Source organism: Acinonyx jubatus, chromosome E3, assembly GCF_027475565.1.
Source record: "Acinonyx jubatus isolate Ajub_Pintada_27869175 chromosome E3, VMU_Ajub_asm_v1.0, whole genome shotgun sequence".
Classification (NCBI taxonomy): Eukaryota; Metazoa; Chordata; class Mammalia; order Carnivora; family Felidae; genus Acinonyx; species Acinonyx jubatus.
In genome coordinates this window covers 35,413,612-35,435,217 of record NC_069398.1, presented here as the reverse complement: position 1 = coordinate 35,435,217, position 21,606 = coordinate 35,413,612, and the positions used below count along the sequence as shown (strand labels likewise).

The 21,606-nt window shown below is 60.1% G+C and overlaps 2 protein-coding genes across 3 annotated transcripts in view; one reads left to right on the top strand and one right to left on the bottom strand.

Annotated features, from left to right (window-relative positions):
- CE3H7orf50 (chromosome E3 C7orf50 homolog) overlaps positions 1–21,606 on the bottom strand; it is a 109,044-nt gene that overhangs the window by 69,359 nt on the left and 18,079 nt on the right. Inside the window, exon 1 of one of the 2 annotated variants that reach the window (XM_053213167.1) lies at positions 736–963. The exons of the other annotated variant lie outside the window; for it this stretch is intronic. Within the exon in view, the coding sequence (XP_053069142.1) occupies positions 736–963 (228 nt within the window). Of the gene's footprint in view, positions 1–735; positions 964–21,606 lie in introns of those variants that run through there. 2 annotated transcript variants of the gene reach the window in all.
- Positions 1,084–2,163, top strand: GPER1 (G protein-coupled estrogen receptor 1). Its single transcript, XM_053213152.1, has one exon. The coding sequence runs from the start codon at positions 1,084–1,086 to the stop codon at positions 2,161–2,163; it is 1,080 nt and encodes a 359-aa protein (XP_053069127.1).

The window sequence follows — 21,606 nt, the reverse complement described above, 5'->3', positions numbered from 1 at the left end:
CCCCTCCCTTCCCCCCGACTCTCGGGCTGAGCCGGGTCGCGGTGGGCGGCCTCGGACACGAGACCTGTGGGCGGCTGAGGCTTTTTTAACGCAGTTTCTAGGTTACAGACATCACTGCAGAAATGTACTCGCTGTTTCAGGTGGTTTATCAAAATGCTGAGTGAACACTATTTCCTAAACCAAGGACTGTTTTCGGTCCTTCGGGTCATATCACGAAGAAAGTTCCATGTGGGGGCACCCGAGTGTGGGGAGCAGGAAAACCTAGATCTGTTTTCTGTCGCATCGTGAGAGACTCTGCTCCAGCTTCCTCCAAGCACCCCGGGCCTGCCGTCTTCACAGACGCTGGGTTTTTCCCTTCCCATCTTGGTCCTCCTTCCAACAGCTGCCGAAATAAATTTGATTTCCTCTGCTGGCAGATAGTACTTTTCCTGAGAGTTCCAGACCCAACGGCCGCGTTACTTCATAAGCCTGCTATTCGGCTATTTTTAAGAAAGGCGTCCACCGCGCTTTAGCATGACTCACCGCCCAGGCTCCGGTTCGGACTGAGCGGCCCGGGAGCCCTGGGGACAGAAAATGGGGCACTTTCTGCACTTAACTCCTCTCCCTCAGCTCAGTGACAACCAAATCTCCGAGACACCAAGACCTCACGTCCCACCCCACCCGTCCCCCCGGGCCACCCGCCGCCACGGCGTCCGTCCTGGCGGAGAGCCGTGAAGACTCGAGTCACAGACTCACCGCTCTTCTGTCTCTTTCTCTCAGGTGTGCGGGTGGTGAGCGCCACCCGGCGGGCCTGACCGCAGCGGCCGCCGCCCCCCAGGGGCCCAGGCGAGGCGCCGCCCGTGGTGTGGACATGGAGGGCCTTTTCCGGCTGCCCGGCTGCCCACGGAACAGACCCGCGCCGCCTCCAGTGCTGCCCGGGAGGAGTTCGGATTTTGCAAACGCCTGGCTCACTTCACAGAGCATCGCCTGTCTTTCCGGAGACGGACTGACTGTTCACGTCGGGTTTCTGTGAGCCGTGCGGCAGACCCTGACAGCTGTGCCCCCGGGGACACGGACGAGACGCCCCCAGCGCCCGTCTCTGGCATGGAGACGCACGCGGCCGCTTACAACGGCACCTCCCCGGAGCTCAACCTGTCCCGCACGCTCCCCGGCAGCGTCCTGGCAAACCAGACGGGCGAGCTCTCCGAGCACCAGCAATACGTGATCGGGCTTTTCCTGTCCTGCCTGTACACCATCTTCCTCTTCCCCATCGGCTTCGTGGGGAACATCCTGATACTGGTGGTGAACATCAGCTTCCGGGAGAAGATGACCATCCCCGACTTGTACTTCATCAACCTGGCGGCGGCCGACCTCATCCTGGTGGCCGACTCCCTGATCGAGGTGTTCAACCTGGACGAGCAGTACTACGACATCGCCGTGCTGTGTACCTTCATGTCCCTCTTCCTGCAGATCAACATGTACAGCAGCATCTTCTTCCTCACGTGGATGAGCTTCGACCGGTACCTCGCCCTGGCCAAGGCCATGCGCTCCGGCCCGTTCCGCACCAAGCACCACGCCAGGCTGAGCTGCGGCCTCATCTGGATGGCCTCCGTCTCCGCCACGCTGGTGCCCTTCACCGCGGTGCACCTGCAGCACACGGAGGAGGTCTGCTTCTGCTTCGCGGACGTCAAGGAGATCCAGTGGCTCGAGGTCACCCTGGGCTTCATCATCCCCTTCGCCATCATCGGCCTGTGCTACTCACTCATCGTCCGGGTTCTCGTCAAGGCTCACAGGCACCGAGGCCTGCGCCCCCGGAGGCAGAAAGCCCTCCGCATGATCTTCGCCGTGGTCCTCGTCTTCTTCATCTGCTGGCTGCCCGAGAACGTGTTCATCAGCGTTCACCTGCTGCAGCGCACGCAGCCGGGAGCCGCTCCCTGCCAGCAGTCTTTCCGCCACGCCTACCCCCTGACCGGCCACATCGTCAACCTCGCGGCTTTCTCCAACAGCTGCCTGAACCCCCTCATCTACAGCTTCCTGGGGGAGACCTTCAGGGACAAACTGAGGCTGTACATCGAGCAGAAAACCAGCGTGTCGGCCCTGAACCGCTTCTGCCACGCTGCCCTGAAGGCGGTCATCCCGGAGAGCACCGAGCAGTCCGATGTGAAGTTCAGCAGCGCGGTGTAGAGACGGCGGAGCCGGACCGGCGGAGACCGAACGCTGAGTCGGCCCCGCGGCCAGGCGGAGGAAGGGCTGGGCCGCACGTCACGGCCTGAGCCTGGTCGGGACGTGCCGGACGGTCCGTGCCCCAGCTGCGGGCACACCCGGGCCCCGAGGAGCCCTCACCGCCAGCCACCTTGACTCTGGGCCGTGCGCACAGCGCCAGGGCTCCCCACCCCCGCTCACGGCGGCAGCTCGCGGCGCTGGCGGCTGGGCACGGGGACCAGCGTGGGCTCACACTCCACTCCACACCGTGTCCCGCAGCAGAAGACGTGTCTCACGCCGGCCAATGAAAGCAGAAAGAAGGGGACGCTTTGGAGGAAATCCCTCGGTTTCGAGGTCGATCCGCCGTAAGTCTGCCATCCTCGGGAGAAACGAAGTCTGGACAGAACACGCTGGGGAGATGTGGCTTGGACGGTGCGCCCCGTTCTGCACGGCTGCGGCACGTGGCTTCCTTGTGGTACGGACAAGTGTGCTCGGGCGAGACAGGAACGGAGAAGCCCTTCTCCCCGCAGCCCGCTCAGAACAGCCGCTCGCCGTCACCGGCCAAGTGACCCCGAGCACCCGAGCTGCCTCTGCCGGAAGGTTCTTCTCCAACCAGAGACGCCGCTGCTGTCCGGGTCGCCGGCCCACCGCTGCCCGTTTGTGGAGTTACCTGCACCCACGCCACCACGGATCGAGACCGCGAGGGGCAGGTCGGGGGGGGGGGGGGTGGAGCTAGCGTGCGCGGCACAAAGCTGGCCTCTGGGAACGATGGTGGGGGTGAAGATGAAGGCAGCGTAAACCGTTTGCCCTGAAATGTAGAAGAGAAAACCTCGCGACCGCCAGGAACGGTGAGGCCTTGTCAATAAAACATAGTCACGTGCCGATTCTCAGTGCTCCGGGTTGTTCCCCGTGGATGGGGGGCGGGGGGCGGGGGCGGGGGCGGGCTGGGGCCCCGGCAGCGCAGTCGGTCTTTCCTCATGAGGAAAACACACACCTGGGGCTCGCCGCCCATCCTCACTCACGAGGTCAGCATCGACGTCCGGCCACCCGCACGCACCCGGCGTCTCTAAGATGTCAGACACTGCCGCACAACCTCCAAGGGCCAAAGCGAGCTTTACTGCAGACGGACCACATGCCCTGGCTCTTCCAGAAGGTTCTGTACTGTCCGCATCAGGCATGGAGTCTGTAGTAGCTCAGGGTGCTCCTGAGGCAGCTCGGTGGGGGTGGTTTCCCGTCCTCTGACACGGGCCAGCCTGGGGACCCCGTCCTCTAATGCGCACAAGCTACGGCCCCTGCCTTCCAACATGGCTGAGGCCAGAGGGGCCCCGTCCATTCATGCTGCCCGGGGAGCCGTGGCCTCCAATGCGGGCTATGACTGGGGACCCCCGGCCCCCAGTGCGGGCTGGGGTTGGGGGCTCCCGGCCTCCAGTGCAGGCTAAGCCAGGATCAATGTGAACCCTACTCCTCCTGCCCCACATACTCCACCCAGGGGACCGCCTCCCCAGAAAAGTGGGGCCCTCAAGGACCGTCACACAGGCAAGGCTTCCCGAAGGAGAGGTGAGACAGTGTTTAGGTAACAGCAAATGAGCCATCTGTAGTTTAAATGGGTTTTATGGATGCAAATCACCAAGAGACAGAGTATCCGTCCCAAGTAAATATTTTCAGTGACCAACTGTGACCTCGCAGAAATGCCGTCTCCAGCACCGAAGTCCCACTTAAGACTCACTTTCTAAATAAACATCCCAAATGCAGGACAGGAAGACCGACCGACAGCTGGGGACGGTTCCCACGAACCAGCAGGTCAGGCGTGTGGAACACCACCGTGGGGTTGCCGCATGAGCCGGCCCGCGGCGCTGTCCCAGAACACCCACCCTACAGCCACGGTGAGGGTGAGCCGGTGATCTAGATGCCGGAGTAACTTCCAGGGAAGAGTCCTCCCTCCGCCCTCCGCCTCCCCAGAACCCGCAAAAGTCACAAGTCCGCAAAGGGCACAGACACGCCGTTGACACACCTCGTCCTCTAAGAGCCGGGAGGGGGTCTAAGATGCCTTCCCTCCCGCGTCCTCAGAGCTCTCTGTGAACAGCTTCTCGGGGGGGGGGGTGGTCTGCCCCCCCCCGCCAGGGCCCAGCTGGGGCAGAAGGCACTGCCCAAGCCCCTGGCCTTCATTCCCTGCTCGTCACCAAGTCCCCCCTTTGGCCCCAGTGCTGATGATGACTCCCAGTTGCAGAGCCAAGGCACAGATGGGTGCCCCAGCCTGGAGCGTCTGAGACGTGCAAGGGGCTCATCAAATGTGCACCATTCCCAGCGTGACGAGCAGTGAGGGACAGGTGCTTGACGGAGTGCAGGGCTGGGAGACCCATGCTGTCTGGCCGTGGTTCTCGAGGACGGGTGGGGAGACGGACGACACACTGGGGAATAAGGCCAGGCCTCGTCTCCGATCCTGCCAAAAAACCCATGATGTACACACTGCCCCCGTTACCCAGAGTCCTGAACCGCTCAAAATCTTCAAGGGTAACACGTAGCCAGGAACCAACGCCCAGCCCCGGTCTCCAAAACCCACATCCCTTCCTCTACGGCACCCGAGGATCAAGAGGTCAGTCAAAGTCACAGGCTCGACCCTGTCCAGACGGGATGTTCTGGGCAGGAAGGAGCAGAAGGGAGATCCCTTCCAAAGACCTCTGGGCAGGAACCGTGTCTGAGCAAAGCCCCAAAGCATCGGTCAGAGGGGCCTCCGTGAGGGCCTCCGTCCTCGTGGCAGACACCCCGTGAAAGCTGGGAGAGGCTGGCCCTGCGCCCAGAAGCCAACTCTTGCTCCCGAATGGCCCCTCAACAGGCCTTTTGCGCTGGCGCTTGACCGAGGCACAGGTCCAACGGGGTCAGACACAGCTCCTACCTCTAACCTCTGGAAGCTGTGTCCAGATGTGGAAGCTGGCAGCAGAACTGAGGGCCCACTGGATAGTCACTGGAAGCAGAAGTGCAAGGTAGAGGTCCCGACTTCACAAGAAGGAACCCTTACTGTGCCGGAGGCCGGACAGGCGGCCTCTGGAGCCTCTTCTGAGCCGGTGCCAGGGAGACAGTGCAGAGACGGCAAAGCCAGGCAGGCTCTGTGCGCAGGCTACCCGGCCCCTTTGAGCACAGCCCCTTTGCAAAGCATTTGCCCGGGAGCAGAGGCTGATTTAATTATTTTGTCAGGAACGCCACAAGATAAAATCAAGGCGTGGGATTGCTTTGTTGTTTCCTGGTAACCCAGCTCTCCCGGCTACTCAGGCCCTGCAACCCCAGCAAGGGCTCACAAGGGCCGAGCTGAGAGCCGGCACTGGCACCGAGTGCGATTTCCTAATTCTCTTTGTGCTTAATAACTGACCCTTGATCATGACTGTGACGCTTCCCAGACCCCGCATCCCCTTGGAGGGGTGGAGGCACTATTACCGCGTCACCGGTGTGTGTCCCCTCGTCTTCCGATGCGGCGTGGCCGAAGCGATCCTGAAACTTTCACACGTATTATGGGTCGTGCATGTTCGCCAGTGAACCCAGAGTGGTTCTCGGGTGGGCAGTGGGAGATGCAACGCGGAAGGGAGAAGGGGCAGGCAAGAAGGGCCTGAGGGTGATGGAACCGTGGGGGGCCAGTGAACCCCAAGATCTCTGAACTGAGAACACGTGCACGAGGGCACACGGGACCCGTGTGCACGCATGGGCGGGCATGTCACATGTACCCCGGCTCCAACTGCTCAAAGGGGCCAGAAAGGGCCTGAGCGGCTGGGGGCCCACCGACACCCAAGCCCTCCCCCCAGGAGAAGCTGGGCTCCCCAGATAAACAGCCGACCCGGCCAGAACAGGGAGGTACGGAGTAAGCCTTGCCACGTGCTTTCCTGCCAGAAGGGAGAAAAGCTTCAAGAAAACAGCGAAGTCAGAGCAAAAGGACACGGGGACCTAGCCAGACGGTTCTCACTGGCCAGATCCGGTGCACCGTGAGCACCAAGACGATTATAAACTACTGAAAGACAAGGACCCGTGCGTCCGCTGCGGTAACGGGCCCGCGTGCACGCACTGTACGTAAGATGAACACGGAATAAACCCGGCGCAGGCGCACACAGGAGCGGGCGAGTGAGCGGAGGGCGCCCGCAGGCAGCCGACAGTCCCAGCGAAGCCGTGCCTTGCGACAATCCGTAGGGCAGGCCAAACCCAGGACACCCGACGGGAGCAGGACATCTGGCCGCTTTCGTGTGGGGACAGGGGCACCACGCAGCAGAGGTGGGACGGCCCTTAGCTGAGTGTCAACGAGGAGCCCGCGGGAGCAGGGGAGTCCAGATGCGGACTCTGAATAGGGCACAATGTCTCCGTGTCCTCAGCTGGCACCGTGACCTCGATGCGGTCAGGAGCAAACAAGATCCAAAACGGGATCAGGGCATCCATCCCAAATGTCAGGCCAGAGACAGAGGGGCACCCTTTGCGAGCGCCACAGACACCTGCGAATGGGAACGGTGGAGACGCCTGGGGTCCCGGAAGCTGCCTTCTGCCGGGACCCGTCCTCGCACACCGCCTCGCCGCGGTGGGAAACGGGTTATCTGGCGTACCTTTCGGTACGCGGCAAGTTAGAAAGAGAGGAACAGAACTGTAGTAAAAAGTAAAGCCCAATTTAGGCGCCAGGGGACGCTGCCCAGGCAGGGCGTCAGTCTCCAGGGTGGACTCTCAGGCCGACGGCCACCTCTTCCGCCGTGTACCGCGCTGGGGCACCTTCACGGGGCGAAGGGCTCGGGTCCCTGGTCCCTAGCAAACGGGCTGTTCTTACCCACGTCTGCAACACGTACGTCCTGTTTGTGACACCGAGGCTCGGAGTCGGGTGATGAGTCTGAGCGCCCAGGACCCCGCTCCCCTCCGCACCCCGCTCGACACCCGAGCCGGGAAGAGAGGCTGTGCTTCCTCACACGACGGATCGGCGGACCGCCTTTCCAGAGCCCATCACTGAGGCCCGGCCGCGGAGCCCGTGAGCACTCCGCCTCCCGGCTTCTGGCAGGGGTGGTGGCGAGGATGGGGGAGGTCAGTCGGCCCAGTGAACACCCCGAACTGGAAGGGAGGTAGGGAGGAGGGCGGGCGGTGTCATCGGGAAGACGCCCGCCAGGTCCCGGCCTCTCCCTGACTCCCGGTGCCCGACACACCACCCCCCCACCCCCTCCCGGACGACCCACAGCCCACGCTGCCAGCAAGCCCTCTGGAGCCACGGGCCCAGGCTCTCCCTGACTCCCAGGTGAGGGGGGTGGCCCCGTCTGGGACAGCAGGACAGCGGCGGGGGCACCTACCCAGGCCTCACAGAGACACACAACACGGGCTTCCGCCCCCACCCCCACCTCGGTGGCGGCACACGGGCTGGCTGTGGGCGACTTAATCTGGGTCTTGCCATTGTCCAAGGGGTGGGGGCTCTCATGTGGGAACAAGGGTTTTAAAAGCCAAAGGAACACAAAACAAAAGTGCAGCAGATCTGACTGTGATTCCAGGCCTTTCTCCCAGGGTGGAATCAATCTAAAACTTATCACAAGAAATCAGCTGTAGGGAGTCCTGGAAAGATGCCAGTTAGTCTCAGAAAAGGCAACGTCCCCCAGTCTCTCCCAGGGGGCTGGTCCTGCCCAGCGGGAGCACCCACTGACAGCAGGTCCCTTGAAGGACAGCACAATGGCGGGCAGCACCCTGGATACTTCCCCCTCCTCCTGCCCCTGCCCGGACGGCTACTACCCCTGGCCCCACTCCAGAAGGAGGGGGTCGCGTGAGACCCCACGGCCCCTATGACAGGGCTCTGCAGGCAGCACTTGCTATGTGGAGGGAGGACTGAGGGCGGCTCTCGAGGCCTGAGCGTGGCTGAGCTGCCACCTGGGGCACAGGAGGGTCCTCGGCCCCCCAGGAGACACGGCGAACCCTGGCGGCCGACAGGAAGGGGGGTGCACATCGCTTGTGGGAGACACAGCCCCGTCCAGGACACCTGTCTTCAGCAAACGAAGTAGCCTTTTCCTTTGTTGACTAAAAAGTGGAAATCACCCCAAAAGGAAGAAAATCAGAGCAGGCCGCTGCAGAGTCCCAGCTCCTCTGAGGAGCAACAGGGCCGAAGGCTCTTGCCCTCGAGGTCACCGCACAGAACTGCCCCAGAGTGCCCGCTATAAGTCCCCCGGGGCTCGAGAACCTGGTCCCAGGGCAACGCCCACACCAACCTGCCCCTGACAACGTGGACGTGGCTAGACCTGGCGACACACGTAGTGTCCTGTACCTTAAAAACACGGGAAACCTGAAGGTGCGGAGGACGCCCAGACCGGTTTCCGGAAGAAAGCAGGAAATAGGGGAGGGGAACGATGGCACGCAAAAGTCACCAATGTCCTGAGGGCACCTGTCCTGCCCTCTGAGGGCACCCCCACGTCCTGCAGTGAGCCAAGGCCCCAAAAGGCTGTGCTAGTACTCCTCCCTGACACGCCGGTGCCCTGCGCCCCCACATCACCTTCACCCCACCCCTCCGAGTGCACACACATGCATGCGCGTGCAAAGACACACACACACGCGAGCGCACGCTATGCCGACAGCAGGTAGTGAACAGGCGCCCTGGGTACTGAGGAGCACCACGCTCCCTGCCACAGGGGGACGGAGGGACCTGTCTGAGCCTGGGGCCCGGCGAGCCAGCCTCGGGCAGAGGCGGAGGTGGCGCTCGCCAGCGGCACCCCAGACACCCCGCGGGAGCCAGGGAGGCTTCCGGGAGGACGCGGCCGTCCCAGGCATCAGAAACACCCGTTGAGGGTTTGTCAACAGCAGTGACAGCAGCAGCTACGCAAATGTAACAACGAGAGACGCGCCAGACGCAGGAGCCGGCACGGACTTCACACCGGAACACCCAAGGCCGCTCCCGACACACCTGCTACCGCGTTTCAAGACACACACGTCACACGTGAAAATATGTGCAGGGCACATAAACCTATAAAAAGAAACAGGAAGTGGAGTGAATCCTCCAAAAGCACAAACTGCTCCACCAACAAGTCATAAGCAAGAGCTACTCTGAGTAGCACTGCAGCTTATTAAGGAAACCGAAACCACAGTTTAAAAGCCCCTGAAACGGAACTCTCCAGGCCCAGAGGGTTCCACTACAGAACTTTATCAACATTAAAAGAAGAGCTGACACGAAATACCCTGATTCAAAACCAGGCAAAGACTGTACAAAAAACCCTATAGATCAGCGTTCCTCGTGAACCTCGAAACACATGTCCTTGAGATATTGGCAACAATTCAGCACCATGTAAACACGACTATCTACCGTGACCGCGGGGAGAGGGCTCATCCCAGGGATGCAAGGCTGCTTCGACATTCAAGTGTCAGTCAGGGTCATATACTGTATTCAACAGGCTAACAAGGAAAAAGCAAGTGATCATAACAGCTGGTGCAAAAAAAGCACCTGACGAAATCCAACATCCGTTCATGATAAAAACTGGAGAAAAGCAGGAATAGGGGACAGTTTCCTCAACTTGGTACCGAACAGCTACTGAGTGTGGAAGACGGCAGAGGTAAGCTGGACCCACAGGTCTGGACCTGGGTGTGGCCTCCGTCTGAAACTACCAACCAACAGCGGCGCTCGGAACAGCCCCAAGGGAGGCCATGAGGCAGAGCAAGAAGGGTGAAGGCCCTGGGCCAGGACGTGGCCAGGCTCAGGCTACATTCCCAAGTTGCTGGGACTCGCGGATGGGCTGGGAGACAGAGCAGCACCAACAGACAAGCACAAGCATGAAGGGACGCACGCCGTGGGTTCCCCTGGTGAGGAGCCGGAGTCCAACTCGCAGAGACAGAGAGTAGACGATGGGCCAGGGGAGGGGTCTGTGTGTAACGGGGACAGAGTCTCAGTGTGGGGAGATGGAACGTTCTGGAGACGGACGGTGCAGACGGCTGCACAGCTACATGAATGTGCTCGGTAACCCCGAAGCGCGCACTGAAAAGTGGCTAAGATGGTCAATTCTATGTTATGTGTATTTTACCACAATAAGAAGGAATAAATAGAAGCATCGCGCCTGAGCGGCCAGAGCAGGGGTGTTACCACTGCCCACCGGGAGAAGGCCAAGCGAACAGCTCTGGGAGAGTCTGAAACTCAAGCGGGACAGGAGGGTGAAGGGATCTGAGGCCCGCGAGGTCTGCGTGGGAGGCCCGTTCCAGAGCAGTGGCACCTGCGTCCAGGAGGCCAGCACGGACAGAGTGTGGGTGGCGGACGGCCAAACGGCAGGCCCCGGGCCTTCCAGCACAGAGGGGCGAGTGCTTACCGAAAGGCCTCGAATCTGGGTCCCTACAGTCTTCACCTTTTATTCTGAGTCTATTTTCTGACTACAAAGTCATCAAAATATTAAAAGCCCACAGTGAGATGCTCATCACACGAAGAATATTACTACAAGCCTGACAAAACTAAGCACTGCCGAAAAAGGGCTCATCGTGAGCTTTCACCCGCTGCTGTGCGAATGTCCGCGGGCCGCACTTTTGAGAAGACAGTGGGGCTGCAGCAGGCTGCTTCTAAAATGGTCCCCACGGTCCCCGCCTCCCAACATCCACACCCACGTGTGGGGGCCGGACCTCGTGACAAGCTTCTAACAAAGAGAACATAACAAAAGCGAGGGGAAACCGCCTCCGAGACCGGCCGCAAAAGATGATGACGCCCCCCTCTCGTGCCCTCCCTTTCTCTCTCCCTGTGACAGAGGCAGGTGCCATCCTGTGAGCTCCCCACGGAGAGGCCCCCACGGCAAGGTGCTAGGCCAACAGCCGGCAAGGAAGTGACGCCCTCAGTGCACCCGCCAGCGAGGACAAATCCTTCAACAGCTGCGGAGGGAGGCAGGATGCAGATTCCCACCTCCCTTTGGGCCTTCGGGTGAGACCACACCCCACCTGTGGCCTGAGAGAGTCGAGTCTGAAGACCCCACGTGAGCTCCGTCCAGACCCACGTCCACACACACCTAGTTATTTTAAGCCACTGAGTGTCGTAATTTGTTACACGGTAACAGACAATAACGTAGAGATTTATCTAGTAGAGATGAAGAGCCACGGATCCCGAGACCCTGCAACTCCACGAGTAGGTCCACAGCCCCTGAGAAACGTGTATGCGCCCGGGACGGGACACAGGCGGAAGAATTCATCACAGTGTTGTCTACAACAACCAAAATTGGAATAATGAGTAAACCATGGTATATCCGCACACAGAGAAAAATGAACGGTCTAGCATACGTTGCTGCACAGATAATGCACACAAATAAAGTTTGGCTGAAAAAGTAAAATACCAAAAACTCACGTCATATGACTACACCCACACAAAGCTCGAATACGAGCAAAACCGAACTGTGTAACAGGCTGCACACCCGAGAAGCACAGCTCTGGAGAAAAGCAAGGAGGTGATGACGGTAAGGGCCTAAGGTGATGATTTCTGGAGCTGGGTGTGGCTTCCGCTAAGCCGTAGCACTTTTCTCTGGCAGGTTTTACAACAAGAAGGGAACGGGGAGGAGGAACGGGAGGGAAGGAGGCCCAGCAGAGCTCTGGCTGTCTGCAGGCGGAAATAAAATGCCCAGCTGCCCCGCTTCAAACCAGAGGTTCAAGCGAGAACTTAGTACCAACGGTCGTCCCATTTCCCAGATTAACACGGTCCTCCTTCAAGCAAAGGAGTCTCGCAAACCCCACCCCACGGTCCAGGCACCGGTTTTTAAAAGTCAACACTAAGCTCACACCGGACGTGGATAACACAAATCACAGAACTAGAAACTTTAGTCGGGAGGAAAGACGTCTCCCCTAAAGGGCAGACCTGAGAAGGGAGAGGAGGTGTACGTGCGCGGGGGTGGACAGGGCGGAACGGGCTGGGGGGAGCCGGGAGGAGAGGGAGAAACACACCGCCTCCGTCTGCGCCCTGATATTACCGCTTCCCTGTATTTCCTGGCTCCCCGCCGGGGTCACCGGGCGCTGCCCCCACAATCCCCAGGACGTGCAAGGGTCCGGGCTGTCCTCCACCAGCCACCCCATCAAGCTTACATCAGTTCGTCCTCCCACAGATGCATACGACGTTGCTGGCTTCGTGCTCACGGGCAGCCCCACAGGTACACAGCTGCACCCTGAAACCTCTTCGGTACAGTTGAGTCTTGCAGTAATGAACACAAACACTGAGAAAAAAGTTACGACTGTATTTGCCACAAATAATTTATCCCGAGGAAAGGACCTGCCTGCCGGAGAGAGCTCCATTCCCTTCTCCCTGGCCCAGAGGCTGGGGTGGCAGTGGGCCCGCTCCAGGACGGGCACCCTGAGCGCGTCTGTCCCCAGACCCCATGCACCCGCGGGGCTCCTGGGTCAAGGTAAGCCACATACTAGTCAAGCGAATGCCCTGCTCGGACATGGGGACTCCAGGTCTGCATTCTGAGAGTACAATTCCCCTTGCTTGTTTTTCTTGAAGAAAGTTCTGTTTTCTTTCTAAAACCAAAGTTCCGTGAGGTTGTGTGAACCCAGGGCAGTTCTAATTTTCGGATCGCTTATTTGCACAAACTGCCAACGTGGGGGTTGAGGGTGTTTGTTTTGAGGAGGATGTGGGGGCCACAGGAAAGACATTTGAAAATACCACAGGTTTGAATTCCTTTCTCATAAAACACATACGACAGGGAAACTCGGTTTACGTGCTCGGGAACATCTCCACCCCGCGCCCCGAGTTACAAATTCACAACCCGTGTCAGACGGGCTGGCGGCAACCGTGCGTCCAGGGCCAGCGTCTGGGCCCAGCTGACGCCCAGGGGGCGCAGAGCTGCCTCGAGACACCTGCTTTCCCCACGGGGCCGGGACAGGCCGCAGCTCGGAGAACGGAGAACGTGGGCCGCCCTTGAGGCTGGGGCACAGGAGGCGCAGCCCCAGGCTCTCTGGCCGGGAGCACCGCTCAGCCGAGGTGGCACGGGACCCACACTCGCGCTTGGGAGTGGCCACAAAGTGCCAGGGCGCTCTGGGAGATAGAGCCTCACGCACACACACGCACCCTCACACAACTCGCGCGCCCACTCACTCATGTGCTCGGACACACTGCCCGTGCATCACCCACGTCTTCGCTGACCTGGGTCCCCCAGGCCTGCCCTCTGGGAGCACTCCACCCAATCCACCAGGCGGTGAGATGCCTCCATCCTGAAAAGGGCAGCAGAGGCCACAGGCCGCTGGGAGAGGCACTCAAGTGGCCTCTCTGGTCCTCAGGAATGGCACTCTGCTGACCTCATTCAAAACGGCTTACGGTCACAGACGGGCCACACGACCGAGTCTGTACTTCACAAGCGACCGCCAGTCGGCTGCTCAGGGCAATGACAACATCCCACTGGGCCAGGAGGAACACGTCACCCTCCGGGGAGACACCCCCCGTCTGCACCCCAACACATAAGGACAGAAGGCCAGCCTCCAGATGCTATTGATACTCACTAGGATGACATTTTCTCACAGGAACGTGGCCGCCGTGGAATGCCTGCAGCAGAGAAGGCCGTCGTCACATAACGGCACACGGGGCCCTTTGTGTTCCCAAAGTTCAGCCATACCGTCAGACGCCAGCTCACGAGGCCCGACCTCCTGGTAGGAGATCGAGACGGAAGAGATCCCGACCCCATTTTCACACATTACTTGATTAAAAGAACAAGTCACAGCGACACGTACTGAGTGCTGACCACCGCCCAGGGCCGCGCCACACGTCTCCCGTGCGCGGTCTCAGGTCCCCTGCCTGCCACGAGCCGGGTCTGTGGCCACCCCGACTTCTCAGATGTGATGCTGGAGCACAGAGGAGTCAGGTCAAGGGGAAGGGAAGTGGGAGGCTTCTGCGGGTTCTGATGCCGCAGCCAGACTCTACCTACCGGGTTTTATAGCGATAATGTGAACAGAACGCTAAGTCACCAAACTGCCCTCAGCAAACGCGGAGGTTTGCTCAAATCCGCTTCTGGGCCACCTAGGCAAACATCAACCCCACGCATCCCAAAGGGATGCGTGTGACCACAGTGTCACTCGTTCCAACGAGCACAGGAGCAACAGCCACTTCTTAAGCACTTACCCGTGGCAGGAACCGCATCAGCCATTCCATCTGTTACCTCACGCACCCTTGTGGCTGCCTGTGCGCTACCCGCGCGCGATCCCCATTGGACATACCATCAGGGAGAAGCCGGGTGCCAAGGTCACGCCGCGTGCCGCTGCTGTGCCGAAACCCAGGTCACCCAACAGGCCCGCGGCACTAAGCGCTGCCCGCAGGCCTCCCCTCGGGACTTGACGACGAGGCGGTCCCGCCCGTGGCAGACTCCCCCAGTGCCCACGTTTCCCTTCCTGCCATTGGGAACATAGCCCCCGGTTTTGACCGGGTTCCCGGCTGCCCAGGTGGGGGTGACGGTCAACGCCTCGCCTGCAGCCAGACGGGCCGATGACCCGGGTGGGGCCAGCAGGGCGTGAGCGGAAGGCACACAGCGTCCCAGCCATCTCTGTGAAGATGAAGCCACTGACCCTCGCTCCGACTGTCCCCTGCCCCGGAACTAAAACACTGGTGCAGAGCGAGCCACCGCTGACCCCACAGCAGGGACAGCACCCCAGGGGGAGGCAGAGCAGTAAGGCGAAGGGGGCCTGGGTTCCCGGCTACTCACCCCTGGCCTGTGGAATAAACTTCTAGTCTACTTAAGGTACCGGATCTCGGGCTCTCTGTGCTTCGGGCGTTGGCCTATACCCTGATACAGGTGTGTAAACCTCAGACTTTCTTAGATCCTACTTTTTGGTTCCTTTCCAACACAGTCGCCAAGCCCATCTTGCACGCTGAGCCCCGTGCCCCGCCTGCGGTATTCCTGGTGGCGGACCCTGGACAGTCGTCCCAGCCTGATGTCCGGCAGCCACATGCTTCCGACCTGCCGCCGAACCACGACCTGGTACCCAGGCCAGGGGGCTTCAGGTGGCGGCTGTGTGGAGTCCAAGTGAACGTGTGGGGCCCTGGGGCCAACAGAGGCTTCGGGTTAGAGGTAAGGACGGCATCGTCCAGACCAACCTGATGGGTCGGTGAGAGCCAAGACTTTAACCTCCACTTTCATTCTCAATCTTGAAAGATACGACCTATGAGCACAAAGTGAGCTACTCAGCACCCGGGGAGTCCGACACCCGCACCTGCTTCCCTGGCCTGTTTGGGCACACTGCCGTTCCGTCTCCTCCAGGTTTGTAAACGCATATTCCCGACAGGGGACCGTGCAGCCTGGCCGGAAGAAGGCCATCGTATGCCACGAAAACTCACCAAGAGAACGGCAAGTTTCACTAGGCACTGTTACACTGTTTACGCTCCTCGCAGCAGGAGACGTGAGCTCTGTGCCTGGGAAAACCATCTTCAAAGCGGCGACTGTTTTCCCAGCTGTGAATACTCCATCCTGGGAAATCTTTTCATACCATTACAAAAATAATTTTGAAAAGATTGAACAAATATTCAGGCTAATCTGCCCATTCTGGTATTTCAGACCCGAAATGGGAGAGCTTTCTTGCGCACGTTGTCTGATTAGCCAGCGATTAATATTCCTTATAAACGTTAGCGAATGTTATAATGAAATAAGCTTCCTTAAATAAATGTGGTGTCCACTCGACTGAAAACAACAAATTTAGTGGCTTCCTCTGAACAGCCAGGAAGTGGCGATAATTTCAGCAGGAGGAGGGCAAGGCAGGAAGCATGTTGTTTTATTACTATGCGTGACCTTACAGAAGAGTGGTTCTGGTGAAGGAAGCGGCCTGGCGGCCCTGGGCAAAACCACCTGGGAAGGCGCGCACACACGTCACCAGTCAGCTCCTGGCACCTCTGGGGCAGAATTTCCCAGTAGCTTTAAAACACCCATGCGCGCCAGGGCCAAGAGCTCTCAAGACCACAGGACACCCCCTCTAAGGCGAAGAGGGAAGAAAAACAAAAAAACAAGCCACTGAAGCAGAGACTCACTCGGGAGGCCAGGTTCCGGGCCGGCTCTGCTTTCCGAGGCAGAAGGGGGGAGCGTCTGGGCTGGGGCTCCCAGGGCTGTGGTGGAACAGGGGGTGACAACGCCGGGCATGAAGGAGAGCAGGGGATGCAGTGGAGCCACCCAAACCCGGGGACGGGGCGACGGGGGGCGGGGGCCCGGTGGAGGGCGGTTCAGTCTCCAAAATGGCAGTGACAGTCGGATCCTGGCTCGGTTCACAGACTCGCGTGATGAAGTGAAGTGTGCCCGCCTGCCTGAAAGCTAAGCACGTCTGTAAAAATACAGATGTGCTCACGCACCAGACATTTCTCTCGGCTTTTCCACGTCTTCTGCATTCCTCACCATGGCTGTGCTCTACATGCCTGGCGCGGGGTGGGGGCTCTGTCTTCAAACACGAAGAACGCTCCTGGAGGCGTAAATCGAGCGACACACGAAGAGCTCACGTGCGAGACGCATGCCCAGACCGGCATCCCAGGAATGGAAAGGACACGCAAAACGGAATGCGCTGACGTCAGCGGCCGGAGGGGGCCTCCTCCGTGAGTTAACTTTCTTTTTTCATTGTTTGCAGGCCACTTTAGTCAACAGGCGAAGCATTTCCAGGGCACACGGCATGCGCGACTTATCCGAAAGCAGCTCTTTTCTAGTCTGTCGGTGTTCTCGGACGCCGGTCGGCACGAACACCTTGCGCCGGGCCGGCGAAGGTCCGCAGGCCCCCCCTCCCGGCACGATGCGTGGCCACACGGCACACACAGCAGGCTGCTCACACACAGATGCAGGAGCCCCCGAATCGCTCTCGGCAAAGACAGGCGAGCGGGTTCCTCCCCCGCCTCCCAGGTGTGCCTGGGCGCCGTGGACAATCCAGGCCACGACCAGGACGAAGGCCCGAGAAAGGAGCCAGGTCAAGAAACGTGTGCGCCCAGCAGTCCGCTAGGCGGTGTCCCCGGTGGGACCCCAGGCTGCGCGGCAGCGTCTCGTGGGAGAAAGTTACCAAGATTTGACTCATTTTCCATCTTTCTCCCCAGCCAAGCTCCCCCCTGAAAGAACACTGCTGGTTCACGATCTGTAGACACCGGAAACTCCCAGGAACCACTCCTGCCATCCGACGTCACTCCCGGTGAAGCACACCTGCCACGTCAGCTTCAGGCCACGACCTCAGGCCTCCCATTTGCCAGGATTCGGGGTGACAGCCTGGGAAGCGGCCGTCTGGGCCCCGGACCCCGCTCCTTCCCGCCAGCCAGCCCCGCCCTGCCTGCCGCCCCCCCCACCCCCCCCGGGCTGCCGTGCTGGGCAGGAGTTAGGGACCAGACGCGCCCCTGCAACACACACATCAGGTCACCTTCAAACCCTGCCCTTGGCCGCCGTCCCTCCCCTCCCTCCGCACTCCTGAGGAGCAGCGCCACAGGGACCCCGCCGGGCCCCCGCCGCCCCACACTCTGCACACCCAGTCGGGTGCTCGCCTCTCTTGGCCCGCTGGGCCCACTGTTGGGCTCCACGCCGAAGCCTCTGCCTTTGCTGTCTCAGTCAGATTCCGCCTCAGCTTCCCGTTTGTTCCCAGGCTGGGGGAGACGGGACAGAATGCCGACTCTCCCTCCCTTCATCCCCCCAAAACCGCAAACCCATGTAGCCTCGCCCAGGTGCCCTGCCTCGTGTTTCTTGTGAATTCCATCCCCCGTCCTGCCGGCGGACTGTCACCACGGTTCCCTCCTCCCGTGGTCCCGTGGACCGGGCTGTTCCGCCGTGGAAGTCTTCAGGAGGGCCGTTCTTCGTGGGAGGCCCCGGGGGCCGGTTCTGCACTGATCTCTGCCGGAGGTCCGAACAAGTCTCCCGGTGAACTTCTTGGCTGGGGGCTCCCAGGTCGCGGGTCACTGAAATTTTGGGTCTGGCCCCCACGCACGCCATGGGTTTGGGATTCTGATTCTCTATCACGGGCTCTTTCTTCGTCCACCCTGCCTGCCTGCTCTATCTGCCCAATGGGTAGGATTTTCCAATTTATGGCTCTTGGCTTCGGGGCCGGAGTCCGGCTCCACCACCTGCCCGTGAGGGGGCGGGCCACCTCGCGTGGCCGTGCCACTGTTAGAACACGAGCCCGGTTCCAATGACTCTGGGCCTGCCGGCTCCAGTTTTGCTCACCAGTCTGGCCTCAAGCTTCTGTGTCTCTCACTCGTGGCCCGCTTTCAGCTACGCCATACGTTCTGCTGTCACGCTTCTTCCACACACTCATGCGCCGGAAGCAGGAGAGGGTTTCTCACGTCAGCCAGTCCACCAGACTGGCAAGGGCTCTACGCACGTGCGTTACCTAAAACTTCACGACAGGCTGACAACCTGACAGGCTCCAGGTCACCTATGGCACAGAGCCTTTTTCTGGTGACTCCCACGCGGCTACCGAGCCAAGCTCACTCTCCTAGGGGTCACAGCCCCCATGCCACCTGACCCCCAGGGCACCATGCAGCCTACGGCCTCCCTCGAGCACAGTGAGCTCTCGGGCATGACAACTGGCAGCAGTTAACTAACGTGCCACAGTTGTTCTGGGGGCAGTGTCACAGCCTGGACCAGGGCTGAGGGCCACGACCTTTCCCCCAACCAGGCCCTAACTTGGATCTGGCTTCTGGGCTCCCGTCTGTAGCGACGTCTCAGGGCCTGGCACTTAACCGGCTGCACAGCCAGCAAAGACTCCCTTCTGTCCACCAGGCAACCTCTTCCCTCCTCACCTTCGTCTGAGGGGACCCGAACCACACGCACCCACTCCCCACAGAGAATGACTCAGGCCCCAGCACCGCATGGTGCGGGAGCCACACCCGAGCCCATCCCGCGGGGCTGACGGACTGTAGGCGGGCAACAACACAGAGTGCGGCCCAGCCAGGGCCAGAGGGCTGCCAGGCGCTCCTAGACAACAGGAGACAGGCTCAGTGGGGCCAAGTACTTGGTCTGTGGGGGGACTTCACCCACGGGGGCGCGTGCTGATAACCCCCAGGCAACCACTCTCAGTTTCCCTGGGATCTGCCTTTGGAGACACTAGACGTAGAAGGACCCACATCACCAGTGAAAGCTAAACCCGGCCGTCAAAACCCAGGGCCTCCCCCAGCCAAGGGGGCAGAGCCAGTCCAAGTATGGCAGAAGCTGAGAAGCCAGCCCTCGAACGGGAGGCCCCTGGCGATGCCTCGCTGCTCGACCCTCGTCTTTCTCTAACGGCTGGAGAAACGTAACCCCGAGGGGGCACGGGACAAGACGGGGTGTGGGGAGGCAGCGAGGCCTTCGCCAGGGAGGCCGGTGCAGGGCCCAGAAGCGGCAGGAAGCTCCTGCAGGCTGGGAGAGGCAGAGGGGCTGTCTGCTTAGGGCAAAAGCCATAAACAAGAGTAACGTGACTGAAAAACTACCTGACACGTAAAAGAAAGCTGAAAGGGGGATCCTGGGCGCCTCAGTTGGTTAAGCATCCGACTCGATTTCGGCTCGGATCGTGATCTCATGGTTTGTGAGATGAGCCCCATGTCGGGCTCTGTGCCGTCAGTGTGAGCCTGCTTGGGATTCTCGATCTCCCTCTCTCCCTGCCTCTCTTTCTTAAAAAAAAAAAAAAAAGATGAAGAGCCCTTAGCATGAGCAGTGTTTTCAAATCAATACAGAGAAGGTCAACTTTGCAAACAGACCTGGTAAAAAACCTAGAAGCTGCAGAAGCAAATGACCAACATGTACATGGAGAATGACCGTTTGCGGTCATGATCAAAGAAGCTGAAATGAAAGCAACCACGAGCTACCCTCTTCTTGGTCGTACCAGAAAACACGGAAACCCTAGTACCCAGAGCCGATGCGGGTACTCTCGTATATGTTAAATAAACTACACCCACCGCGAAAACATGGAGAACATGTCCGCGACGTTCACCGCGAGGTTATCAGCCTCATTCCTTCCATGTGCTTTTCTGTAGTTTCTCCTTCTTTCTTTTTCACATTGGCCATGTATAACTCAGGAAAAACAACAAACGTTGCTTTTTTAAAATTCCACTTTGCCGAGTTGCTCTCTGCTGAGCACAAGGAGGCAAAGTTACACACATCTCCCGGGCTGACGGCCGCAGCAGTGAGGGCATTAGCTATGGCCGGTGGACGGCGGGGCTGGCGGGGGTGGGTGGGGGGTGGGGGCGGGGAGCCTGTTTTCTCTGGCCCAGAAGGACAATTGCCAGGTCTCCACGGCAGCAGGGAAGCTGATCAGCTTCTAGGTTTTCTGCAATTCTCCAGATGTGACAAGTGATTGGAGAAACCGTGTCTCCACCGTGGAGACCGTGGGGCACACCGAGGCCGGCCTAACAGACCGCGGACCCGTGCCAGCCAACTCTGAGTGCTGCCCGGTGAAGACCACCACTCTCGAAAAGCCCCTGGAGAAAAAGGATGGCGCACGTGGGCAGGGCAGACAAGGACACATCACAGCTGGGCCCGCCAGGGCGGCACCACCACGAGGCCGGGGCAATACGCCAATACCAGCCCGCGGCCGTTTCCAAGCCAGGAGCACGTGTCGCCAATCCCCAAGCGGCAAGTTAATTCCCAGGGCGCTTCTGGCTGTCCTCTTTGAAATGTGAGCACAGACATCAGAACGACTGAAATAACGAACAGAAACACCGAACGCTGGTGAGCGTGCTGAGGCGCTCGCCTCGCGCACGGTGACGGCGGGAGCGGAAGGGAGGAGAGCCGCGCGTTCGGGACGCCTGGCAGGGCCTCAAAAACGTGCCTCACCAGCTGGCCCGGCCCGCGGCCATGCTCCGGGCGTCTCCCCACAGAAGCGAGCGCTGCTGCTCGTGGGTGTTCACAGAAGCTTTACCCCTAAAAGCCACGATCTGGAAACGACCCAAATGTCCTTCACTCAGTGGGTGAGTGGTTAGAACGGTAGGGCCCAAGGGAGCCGTGCAGCAACAGAGCACTTCTAAGCCTTGACCGCGCTGGCGGCTACAGCGATCCAAGCTGTGACAGAACTGCACTCAGACGCAGGCACACGCACGGGTGCACGCACACACGCCAGCACTCGAGCGCACGCAGGAATGTACACACAGGAGCACACCCGCAAGCACGAGCACGGACGCTCGGCAGTGGCTGGGAGAAGGCCCGTCCCGTCGCGTGGAGAAGGTCCCGTGGTATCATCAGAGGTTGCTAAGGGACCGCCTGGCTCCAGGGGACACAGAGCGGGTGGAATGGGCCCAGAGCACTAGAAGGGCCTCACAGGGCACCACTTCCAGCCCCCTCCCGGAGGAAGCCTCCCAGCGTGACCCCTAAACGTCCACCCTGTCTCGGCTGGACTTGCCCAAGGACAGGTGAACTCGCCCGTTTATTAGATGGCTGACTTTCTCAGGGACCGCCCCATCGAGGCCAACATCTACCTCCCTGTGCTTTCGGCCCCTGTTCCCGGGTGTGACAGAGAGAAGGAGGGAGTGTGCGTGCACGGTACACGGCCCACTGTGACACCGGAAAGCCCCTCCAGCACTTACAGGCAGCATCGGGG